General features: G+C 47.8%; 1 protein-coding gene across 1 annotated transcript in view; it reads left to right on the plus strand.

The window, feature by feature from the left end:
* TP63 (tumor protein p63) overlaps positions 1-12208 on the plus strand; it is an 87724-nt gene that overhangs the window by 61977 nt on the left and 13539 nt on the right. The window contains exons 4-9 of the mRNA XM_035891216.1: positions 5419-5605; positions 7320-7435; positions 7759-7868; positions 8152-8276; positions 9337-9419; positions 10368-10504. Of these exons, the coding sequence (XP_035747109.1) occupies positions 5419-5605; positions 7320-7435; positions 7759-7868; positions 8152-8276; positions 9337-9419; positions 10368-10504 (758 nt within the window). The remainder of the gene's footprint in view (positions 1-5418; positions 5606-7319; positions 7436-7758; positions 7869-8151; positions 8277-9336; positions 9420-10367; positions 10505-12208) is intronic.

Here is a 12208-nt window from a genome sequence, read left to right on the forward strand (position 1 = left end):
CGGCTCCCGGGGAAAAGCGCTCGGAGGAAGGATTTTAATGGCTCATCGGCACCGTTCGTGCGCGGCGGCGGGGACGGGAGGGGGGAGAGGAGCTCAAGGGGAAAACGAAATTTAAGTCTCCGCAAAGGCGGGCGCCCTTGGGTGAAACGCTGCCCTTCCCCGTCGGGGAAGAGAGGGTGACATGGTTTTTCCTTTGCCCTGGGGTGGAGAAATTTAGTAAATGTCTGCAAAGCGCTTGTAGGGCTGCGTCAGCGTCCCGTCCCTCTCCCATCCTCCCTGGCCGGCACGTGGTGGTTTCCCCTTCAGACAGGAGATGCTCGCTGGTGCAGTAGGCTGTGAGTTTGGGGGTTGTCGTCACACATGGCAGACCTGTAGGCACCTCGGGGCTGATGATCACTGGATCTATCTGTTGTGCCCGTGGTTTGAATGTCTGCTACGTCCGCTAGCAGCGAGCTGTCTGCTTTTCTCTGGAGCCCGATGAGATAGAGGACCTCAAACTGGAGCTGCAACAAGTCCGATAGTAAGCGGTGGGGTTAAGGTTATGCTGAGCTGAAGGTTAAATCTGGTAGGAGATGTCCATGTCCCCAGCACTCCTGGTAGAGCTGCTCTTGGGATTCCCCGCTGAGCGTCCTCTGGGTACAAGTCAGTTCCTAAGAGTGCATGTGCATACATGTGTATCTTGTGTCCCGTCCCCCCCCGTCCCCAGCAGTTTTTTTGTGAATGAAAAGTTAAATCACTGTTTATCAAAGCAAAAACATTTAAGGTGCATGTGTATGTCTTGATTTTTATTCTTAGTAGGTAACTTGCTTTCTTCCCGCTGCCTTTTTTTACCTAAATGAGTAAGCCTTAAGCAGGTGATTTTCTATTTCTTTGCAACTGCTTGTTCTTATCTGCAAATTCTTTGGTGCAAGTAAACGTTGCTTTCCCACTCTTCTAACCTGTTGTTTTTTTCCCCTTCTTGTAGTTAGTTTGATAGGGGAGAAAGCACGGCTGACCGGCGGCTTTGAAAACATCAAGTGAGATGAATCTATTGTTTAACTGAGTTGAACTAAAACGTGACTTCTTGAAAGAAGTTTGCAAAAGACTTGAAAGAGCTGTTGATCTGAGCAGAAGGCACTCAGGGAGCTGTCACGCCATAAGCCAGCCTCTGGGATCACCTTCATGTTGACATCCGTCAGCATTCGCAGAGCTGGCTGAACCCTGCTCCTTTTAAAGACTTAGGGACCGTAATCCCTTGGCTAGATCAGATGGTAAGACAGGTATTAGGGGTAGATTTCCAAAGTCGCTCTTGGGGGATTTTGCTGCATCAGAGTTTTGCAGGGGAATTGAATGCTCAGTGAAAACCCATTGCAGCTTGTATTGCACCCAGCACTTACTTCCAGGGGGTTTCTGTCCTTTCTAGCAAAAATTCTTCATTTGAGAGGTAAAAAGTGTTTTGTTTTCTCTTTCAAACCCTTTGTTGACACACCTTCCGGGGAAGGGGCTTGCTGAGAAATCAGACAGGTGTTGCCTGATGGTAGCTGGCATGTGTGTATTGTTATACTGAATTACCAGCCAGGGTGCCAAGAGTGGGTAATACAGTACGTCTGCACGGGCAGGTGGGGAGGGCAGGGCTGCTGGTGCTGGAATGTTTTCTTCTTTCCTTTTAAATCATATTACTAAGCAAAAAGCTAATATCACTCTTGTTCATAGCAATCTCTTGTCTGCTTATCTGGGCATGATGTGCAGCACTTGAACCCCAAAGAAAAGTCCAAGCCAAAGCTCTTTCCTCTCCCTCTCGAACGGATAACACATTGCCAGGCCCCACTCTTTTGTTTTAAGTAACTTTCTGGTCTGTATGTCTGGTAGAAGTGGTGTTCACCTTCCTCAGGCTGTTGGTGCAGCTTTTGTTCCTGCTGCTAGATCATGCCTGCTGTCATCTTGCTAAAGAACAGGTTTGTTGATTGGGTCAAGCTCATTTTTGGTATTTTTGGTCCTAATTAATTTGATTTTCCTACACTAGCAAGTAACAGAAATGCATTAATTAATAGTCATGCTCTGGGTTCCTGGGAATTGCTGGTCTCGAGATCTTACCCCTAATACAGTGAGCGTCTGGCAGTTCCCGTAGCAAAATAGTGGGGTAGGGGGACTGTCACCTTCTGTGAGGTGGGGCAGTTTGGGGACCACTGGGGAGAGGCACCTGTGCTGAGGGGGGCGACCCTTGTTTGCAGGCACTGTCTGAGTGCACAGACTGCTCCTGCCTCAGGGATTAGCATTTTTCTAATGCTTATTTGCTTTGAAATCTATATACAATATCCTGTCTTGCTCTGTGGATATAGCGATTATCACCGATCCCGTACGAAGTCACCGTGACCTAGTTGTTCACATCTATTTATGCCAATAGATGGCTGGGCGTCAGGTTACCCACGGTTGCAGCAAAGTTGGCAGGGTGGGAAACTCAAGCCCCTTACTGTCTGACAGCAGGTATCCCGTGGACAGATTTACACCGGTGTTAAATGACCGGCCGCTCAGCAATTGCACACTCGCAGGCGGCTGTGCCCGAGGTAGATGTGAAATCGCGGCAGTGTGCCACAGCCTCGAGCCCTGTGTAGTGCCTGTGAGGCTTGAACTCCTCTTGCAGTCGGGTGACGAGAAGGCCACACAGCCCTTTTGCTCTCTCATCTGCCTCTGCTGGGTGCTGCTTCTTGCCTCTCCCACCCTGACCATGTCCCAAAACAGAGGTGGGCTCCTGGTCACCCGCCTTCTCTGACACACCAAGTTCAAGGTGTTGGCCAGAGCCTGGAGCTCTTGAGTCTGCCTTGCGTTTTGGGGACTTCATTTGTTAGACAAGCTTGTTCATCATAACCCATTAGCCCTCGGCTGTTTGCTTTCTGTGATTAAGCTGCAGGTCCAATGCCTTCCTTTCTGGTTGTAGCCAAAGGTGTCTGACGGTTGGGGTGCCGAAGGGTGGACAAGGAGCAGATCCCTTCCTTCGCTGGCAGAGGGGCCACACTGTTTGACCTGGAGCCTCGCTATTCACACTGATGTTGGGCACCTCTCCTGTCCTTCTGAAAGCAGTGATTACTTTTTTTGTCTTTTTCTCCCTTCTTGTAACCCCACATTTCTGGCTTTGAAGATATTATACATAAAATTACAGTCAACACCAACACTCCTGATCCGTGACCGAGGGGTGTGTATCTCCTTCCATTTGTTCAATTCTCCGAATGCCTGCAGACACCAGACACGTTGGCTCCTGGCGTGTGCTGTGCCCTCCCTGCCACCGCACTTCCATATTTATGCTTTCATTTCAGCCCACTGCATTTGGGTGCCCAATTTCTTTACACTTCAACGATGTTAAGGCATCCAAGTGATCAGTTGGCTTTTTGAGATTTTTTTTGAGGCTTTCTGGCTTTGAAACCTTCACAATGCTATGAGCAAACTGATGTGTTGAGGGAAACAACGCTTTCTAAATTTTCTTCCTCGTTCAAATAGGAGTGATTCTTTTCCTGCCACTAGAGATGAAAAGACAACACAGTGAGCTCACTCTTACCTTTAGAAAGGAATTGCTTTTTAATTAAAAAACAATAAGGAATTTCAGGTTAAAAAGATGTACGGTATAAATCACCATCTAGATCTGTTTCGCAACTTTTTTTTGTAATTGTTTGGCATGTTCCCTATTTCCGCGGGCTGGGTAAATCCTTTGTGGGTTTAATCTCTAGCCTGCAGGCACATAAAATACATTGCACAATTTGGCCTTTGCATTTTAAAGAATTTTTTTTTTCCTTAGCTTCAATACCTGTAGCATCTTTTCTGCCATATGGCAGGGTGGTGTTGAGTGAGGAGGGAAGGGACCGGCTTGGCTGATTTTTAATCCCCCTCTCCTCCCCAGCGTGTCTCTCTCCAAGCTTTGGTTTTTCCTATGTTAGCAATGTGTATACTTTGAAATGCAAATAATCCCTGAATATCGCTAGCTAAACTTTCTGTTGCCACGTTGCCCACCGCCCACCCATCCACGCGCTGGCTCTTCCCATCCTGGCAGGGTGGATGGCCACGTCGTGCTCTCGACCTGTACGAACCTTTGGTGCTTGGCTTTGAACAGTTGGGACTGGGGCTGTATCGGCCATGGCTGCTAGAGATGGGTTTTGAGAAAACCTTGGGGCTTTCACTTTTCTTTCTCTGCAAGAACCAAAGAGATGGAAGTGGGGAAATGCCAGCAATTTCTGTGGGTTACGTGGTTAAAGTTACTGGGAGAGCTCTGAGCTGGCGAATGCCTGAGCACCAGGAGAAAACTGCATGCCTCTGGAGTTGGGCTACTGACGAAAACTGCTCTATTTTGAAAGAACCTTGTACAGCAGAGGAGACTGGAGAGTCCCTTTTGTGGGGGACATCCTGGAAAAAGGGTTCATGTTGCGCTGTACTGAACGACATGGGAGTTTCCTTGCAACCATTCCTGTTAAGCAGGTGCACTTATTTCAGTGTGGGGTTTTGAAGGGAAATGAACAACTTCAGCCCATGCCTTGATGTTTTGCTGAGTAAAGATTTTCAGATGTGAACACACTTCAGGCAAGTGCTGCACCATCATCACTGCTTTAGTAGGGAACATCTTAAAAGAGGGAATCTAATATGCTCCAGATCAGCACAGTGAATAAGAACATCTTGTTCTGCTCTAGGAGTTCATTGCACACCACAGGACCTTCACAACCTCCCTTTTGGAGCCAGTTCCTGGATTGTGCTCTAGGTCCCACCACAGACGTGGTGTTTGGGCTGTTCAACTCTTCTGAGCTTTGAATACTTTAAAAAAAAAAAAAAATCTTATTTTATCATTTACCTCTTCTGTGGATGTAATGCTTTGAGTTTAGAAGCGTGGAGGTGGGCAGCAGAGGTGTGAGATGCTTTTAAAAGGTGACTGAAACATCAGATTTGGTACAACCCCCAAACTGGTCAGGGTCTTCCTTTCAAGTACTGTTCGATTCCAAGGTTCATGTTTTTATTTCACCCCTCTGCAAAAGTAGAAGGGCTTCTTACAAAACAGGATGAAATGCTTCATGTGTGTGGTTTCCCGTGCTTCCAGGATTGCAGTGTGTTGTGAAAAGAATAGTGTCTGTTTTGTTAGGTGGGTAATGCATGTCCCTTGGAAGAGGGGTATGTGCCCAAAAGCTATAAAGACTGTATTTGTTGATGTAAAGCAGAGATCTTTATCTGAAGATTTTTGCCTTTGGGAAAACTAGGCTGTACATTTATACTCTGCTATTCTAAACCAAGTAAAATTCTAGGATTTCTGCCACTTGTCTGGAAGTGTGGCTGTTGTGTGCGGAAATGCAATGCACGTGCAGTAGCTGGTGCATTCAGCTACGTGTGCAAACCCATCGCCATCCTTCTGGCATGCCTCCACCTCAAGCTGAACATCCTAACTCTCTCTTGCTCTCTTCCCTTGTGCAGTATTCCACTGAACTGAAAAAGCTGTACTGCCAGATCGCCAAGACATGTCCCATCCAGATCAAAGTGATGACCCCGCCTCCTCAGGGAGCTGTCATCAGGGCTATGCCAGTCTACAAGAAAGCTGAACACGTCACCGAAGTGGTCAAACGCTGCCCGAACCATGAGCTGAGCCGGGAGTTCAACGAGGGTAAGGAGGGCAGTGCTTTGCTAGCCGTCCCTCTCCAAAGCAGCTTGGCTGATGAGTGTCTGGTGCAGGGATTTGGCGGCAGCTTCACAGCAAACCCGCTGGAAGCAGACCTCCCTGCGATGTCTTGTGCAGCTTTTCATTTCCCATGCTTAGCAGGAAGCTTCATACTATAGCTGCCCCCGTGCAAGCACGTCCTTGGGAAGAAAGGACCAAAATAAACCTCACGCCTGCCCAGGTTGGATGGATGTCCGTCCCCGTGGCAGACAGTGCCCTTCTGGCAGCCTTTCCCTGCTCTGCTTTTGCTCCCGCGATGAGAAGCAGCTGTTCTTGTGCTCAGGAATGAGCTTCCATGTTGCTGGGACAGGGATCTAGTAACAGGATGCAATATCATCTCCAGTCCTTAATCCACGCCTCAAAGACGGAGGGGCTGTTTATCTCCAGCAGGATAACACTAAGTGCCAGCATCAACTGTAGGCAACCTTCCTGTACATTTAACACTATTGGTTCAGTATTAATGTTTTAATCTTTTACTTGCTTCTCCTCATGTTAGTGAAGTAGCAGCTGTTTTAAAAATGTCCTGGGGTTTTCTGCAAACTCATGGGCTGGGCTCCGTTTTGCCTTGGCTGCCTAAGTTCACATAAGTTCAGATGAGCATCTGTTTTATTCTACGTGCATTATTTATCTCCTACTGTAAAAAAACCCAGTTGGTGTCAGTTAGCAGGATGTCTCAGGAGCCTGAATCCCTTTGCTGGTTACAATGCAGCCAGCTAGACGGGCCCAAAAATAAGCAAGGACTTTGGAGTGTAAAATCAAGAGTGGAATGAGACAGTGCTTTGAAATAGGTTTTTTATATTAGAAAGTGCTTTTCTGACAGAACTGGATTTTTGGAGGGTTGATGCCTGTTTCAGTGATGGAGTTTTAAGAAAGAAAAACCCTAAAACTAAGTTCTTATTCTGGAATAGTTATTTCTCTAGAAATACACTGTATTTTGAGTTAGAAACGAACAGTTCAAACACAAAACAAATTCTTTGGATGAACCATAATAGGCATCTCTCCTCAGATTTTAGTTGTATGTTGTAGAAACACTGAAGAAAACTTGCAAGAAGGAAACTGGGTTTTTAAATTATTGGAAAGGGACCTAGAAACAAAGATCATGTTCCCTTCTGCCACCGCTGTAAGCAAGTGTGATTTTTCAAGTTGACAACTAATTAAATGCATATTTCTCTGCTGCTTGAATCTTTTTTTAGTTCCTTAGGATCAAGACTGATGGGAGGGAACAGACGAGGGCTAGCAGTTGATGGGGGGGAAAAAAGTAGGGATTGAGACTTGAAGGAATTTGCTTTGTGTACGCATTAGAGGGAGGAAAATAAAAGCTTTCAGCTGGGGTGAAAATCCACATGGAGTTACCTGCTCGAGGAGTTGCTGTGAGCAGCCATTCAGTTGATGTTTGGGCTCGCTTAGTCTGGGATCTTGGGAAGCCAGTGTTCAAGTTTATTCACAAGCGTCCAGCGTGAGCTTGAGAAAAGTCTGCACTGCCTTTTGTGTCTGGCAGTGGGCAGAAGGGATGCTTTGAGGGCTGGGAGGCACATGTGTGCTCCGATAGACCTCTGGGGCCAGCTGCAGGGGTTTCCCTTGGTGGAAAATCTTGCTGCCCTGCACATGAGCTTGCTTCACTGAACAGTGTCTCTTGTTTTTTGCCTCCTTGCCCTTGCAGGGCAGATTGCGCCTCCCAGCCACCTGATCAGGGTGGAAGGGAACAGCCATGCCCAGTACGTAGAAGACCCCATCACCGGGAGGCAGAGTGTGCTGGTCCCCTACGAGCCACCCCAGGTATGTTGTGAGCCCAGGGTGGTGCCATCCCAGCACACAAAGGGGTGGGGGTTGTAACCCTAGCCAAAGGAGTTGGGTTCTTGTGCTTTCCCTATCCTCATCACAGTGAATTCCTTCTTCCTCTTTGTCAGAAATGGACCTTAAACACCCTCTTTATCCCTTGAGAGCAGGAGTTCTTAATTTCTTTTAAGGAAGCCTTGTGATGGGGCCTATTTCATGCTAGTTTGATTGTAGCAAAGCTGTGGGAGTACAAGAGGAGAGCCTGGAAAAAGCAGGGCTTTCCATCCACCATCTCTTCTGCTCATCCCCTTTGTCTCATCCAGGTTGGTACGGAGTTCACGACAGTCTTGTACAACTTCATGTGTAATAGTAGCTGCGTGGGAGGGATGAACCGTCGCCCGATCCTCATCATTGTGACACTGGAAACCAGAGAGTAAGTAGTGCATCATGAGTGTAGCCTTCTGCTTGAGAGGTGGCCTTCTGGCTCCTCTTCTGCTCCAGGAAGCATAGTGCATCCTTAGGAACAGTTTGATGCAAGGGGCTACAGGATATTTTTCAAATCTTTGCCGGTGGGAGTTGCCCGACACCTGGGACATCCTGACTGGGAAATGGGAGGTTTGGGGTTGTCTGTGCGTAGTCTGGTGTGAAGTTGAGGGACGCTGCTGGCCCCTATCTGAGCCGGCAGCTGACGTTTCCTCTTTCATCTCTCTTCCCAGTGGGCAAGTCTTGGGCCGCCGATGTTTCGAAGCCCGCATTTGCGCTTGCCCAGGCAGAGATCGCAAAGCAGACGAGGACAGCATCCGCAAGCAGCAAGTCTCCGACAGCACAAAGAATGGTGATGGTACGAAGCGCCGTAAGTAGCTGGCAGAGCTGGGCAGATTGCAGATTGTGCTGTCACCGGGTGCAGGTGCAGCCCCGGTGCTTGTGCTGCGGGGACAGAGCAGTGCTGTGCATGGGCCTGGAGGAAGGCGGGCATCAGACATCTGTTCTTCCAGGGTGAATCAGCCTGAAAAATGAGCTGGTGTTCAAAAACCAGCATTTGACAATCTGGGTTTATGGGCTCCCTTGCAGCGCTGCCTGTGTTAGATTAGCCCTGCCAGCAGCAGCTGGAAGGGGGTGTTTATTTGCCACCCTCAAAGTACATGGTTAGGACTCTGTAACCACTTTTTGAACCTTTACTGCTTGTTTGGGACTGTGCTGTCATTCTCTGCTCCTTCTAGCCAGTGTCTCATGCTGTGGCATGTGTCTTCCAGCCACAGGGATCTAGATTAAAACTGCACTTAAACCCTGCTGTGCATCGGAGGTGCTCTGGCAAATTGCCTCTCTCTGTGCTCTAAGGATTGCAACGTGCTCATCAGACATGCAAGATGTGGAAACCCAGCTTTGGTTTTCCACGTACACTCAGTGATGGCATGAGGCCAAACAGCAAGGCAGCAGATTTTAACAGGAGGCAGATCGGAGGGGGGCTTCATCGTCGCAGTGAATTGTGTGTGCTCACTGCCTGTTGTCGCACCTTTGTGGATCACCGATCCACCAACAGTTTGTGAGCACTGTAATACCAAAGCTTGCAGTCTTTCCTGCAAACAGCCAGTGCTTATTCTAGGTGTGGCTTGCTGGGGTTTTGCCATATACCCAGCCCTCCTTGGCTGATGTGTTTCCCCAGGCTGTATGGCCACCCAACATCTGCAAAGTTGTGTCTGCCTTATGGAGCCCGGAGCTGCACGCACGGTTCTGGAGTGGCTCAGGCAGAGACACTTCTAGAGCACTGTGGATTTGAGCTGGCCATGTACTTCATGTTTCTCTTTTGTATCTCTCTTTTTCTTTTTTTTTCCTTTCCTTTTTTTTTTTCTTTCTTTCTTTTTTTTTTTTCTAATGGGATGCTTTTGGGGTTTCTTTTCCAGCTTTTCGACAAGGAACTCATGGCATACAGATGACATCTATCAAAAAAAGACGTTCCCCAGATGATGAGCTCTTATACTTGCCGGTGAGTTCTCTATCTTTGCATTTATCCTGTGTTTAGTATCTTCCTCAGTGCCTTGAGGCAAGTCAGCTGCTCACCTAGACCTCAAAGAGAACTGAGAATGGGGATGAGATGGAGATTTTTTTTTTTTTTTTAAAATCCCCAGAGCTATCTATTTTAAATACATATTCCAACAACAAAAAAAATCCCATTAGTTGCTGACTGAGAGTGGCTTGTGCAAGGCATATGAGAATATCCCAAGGAATCTGTACTGGTGGAAACATTGCTTTGGAGACCTAGCTGGGTTTCTTCCTCTGCCATTTCTGGGTCTGTGGCACTTGAGCTTTCTCTAGAGCTAATGGATGTTGTCTTGCTGACAAAGGTGGATATTTCTGTGGCTTTTACCAGCTGTTTACCATCGTTGTGGAGTGAGAGAAGTGAAATACACTGTATTAAGTGTAGGATCAGAAAGAGCAAGAAGTATCTATAATTGCTGTTTAGCTGCTCCCCCCTGAGCCACACTGAGTTGGATAAATCGCAAACCACGGTATGCTTAGAGGAGAAGGGAGATCCAAACCCAACACCCAAATCCAAGTAGTCTTTTTTCCCTCAAGGCATGTAAGATTCAGCACCAGACCTGCTTACATCCGAGGCAGGTAAAGACACTTTCTGCCTAACAGATTGGATCAGAATAGTGCTTTTGGTTGGCATAGATTTCCATCGAGCCAGATGACAACCCCAAGATGTTCATTAGCCTGCAGTGTCAGATTATCACTCTTCAACATTATCTGCTGTACCTCTAGCACAAGGCTTAGCGGTTTTATTGCTTATCCATGGAGTATAAACAGAGTATTTGCATCCTGCTCTGGTTGTTTACATGACTTTATCTAAAACTCATTGAAGGTGGCTGTCACTGTAGATACAGTCCTTTAAGGCTTTCCTTTTCCCTCTTTCATTTTTCCCATGATCCAGGTGAGGGGACGGGAGACATATGAAATGCTACTAAAGATCAAAGAGTCCCTGGAACTAATGCAGTACCTTCCCCAGCACACGATTGAGACCTACCGGCAGCAGCAACAGCAGCAGCACCAGCACTTGCTCCAGAAGCAGTGAGTATGAGCGTGCTTGCAGTGCCCTGTGCAGTGGGGATGGGGTGAGGGGGGAGAGAGGAGAGAGACACAGAAGGCTTCTGCACAGTTGTTCGCAGGGATGTAGTGCTCAACTGAGGGCCAAGCACTCGCAGAGTACTGCGTTGGCAAATTCCTTTCCAGTAGTATAGCTGCTCGTTAATGCCCTGGTCAGAGTTGGTAGAAATTGATGCCAGGAGTTTGGCCAAAGCCAAGTTTCTAGACCAAAACATGAGAGATTATGAGTTTGAGATTAATATTTCATGACCTGCGCAACAAGACAAAGCAGTCCTCCTTCCCCAAGCGCACGTCCTGACTGCTTGCAAGGTCTCTCATCCCACACAAATCACCTTCTGGCCTGGGAGGGTGAACGAGGACAGGCTCAGGGCCTCATTTCTGACTTCCAGCCAGAGCCCAAGGCACCGCGAGGCAGTGCTGTTGAACAGCCTGCAGAACAGAAAACCCAATGCGTGTGCGTGCCTGAGCTGGGGAGCTCAGGGTGGGTGTGCTCTTCTCTCGTCTGCTCTGTGGGAAGAGCAGTGAATGTGGAGCCTTCTCCACACCCACCTTCTCCAGGATGTCCACCTGAGCATCCTTGCTAGCTGAGCGCTGGCTCAGCATCCATCTGAGCATCAGCTGGCTCAGCCGAGCACTTGGACCCCACTGCTGCTCATAGCTGGTGCTGTCAGAGGGCTGGGATCTCGGAGAAGTATCAATACTATAGGTTCCTCAGCTATAAAAAGGGAAGCTGAAAGTCTGGGAGCAAGGATGAAACATGTGAGAATTGTTTTGTGACCAGCGGGCACTTCAAGAAAGACTCTACACGTGCACTTTTAAAGTTTTTTTTTAAAACTGTACTTTGTCACTGACTCTCCACATTGCACATGAGAAACTTTCCATCCAGGCAGACGTAGTCCCTATCTGAACTTGGCTTGCAGGGCTGCACCAGGATTACTTTGGGCAGTGTAAGTGGCAGGAGGATGGGGAGAAGAAGGGCCAAATAAGTGTCTGGTTTCCATTTTCCCCTCCATTCCCAAAGCTTTGCAGTTACAGAGGCTGGGTCAGTGAATGACTTCCCAGACAGACCGTAAGCGGTGTCATTCATGGGCATTGCTTCACCTGCTGTATCGGGTGACGAAAAATAGCCGCCTGGGCTGTAGGTAGCCACCAGCGGTAGTGCTTAGGATCTTGTGCGTTCCTGCTGGTAAGCTCACGCGTCAAGAGGCTGCGGGTATAACTCATTCCTCTGTGGAGGTTAGCATGAGGCCAAGGCACCACATAAGTCCCACTTGAGCCTGTAGGGATTTATTTCGGTGCCTTGGCCTTGTCTCAGGACTTCTGCAATACCACGGCTTTCTGCCAGATCTCTGCATGTGTTCACATTTCGACCTGTGTGGTTTTTAGTATCAGCTGGAGTCTTGTGGAGGTGTGAAAAAAGCCTTCTGCCAAAATGGCTGGAGCATCCAGGGGCTCTGCACTCTTTTTTTTTTTTTTTTTTTTAAGGCACTTGATAATAATAGTAATAACAATGAGAATTTTTATCAGAGGTCTGCACTGTTTCTATACACCATAGGTTGTATTTACTATGCTGCTAGGCGTTGCAGCCTTTGTGCACTCAGCTTCATGTCTTCAAAGCTCCACCTGAACTACAGCCATTTCAGTTGAGAAATGGTTTTGGAAGCAGGA

This window comes from Egretta garzetta, unplaced genomic scaffold (genome assembly GCF_000687185.1).
Source record: "Egretta garzetta isolate BGI_Z169 unplaced genomic scaffold, ASM68718v1 scaffold333, whole genome shotgun sequence".
Taxonomy (NCBI): Eukaryota; Metazoa; Chordata; class Aves; order Pelecaniformes; family Ardeidae; genus Egretta; species Egretta garzetta.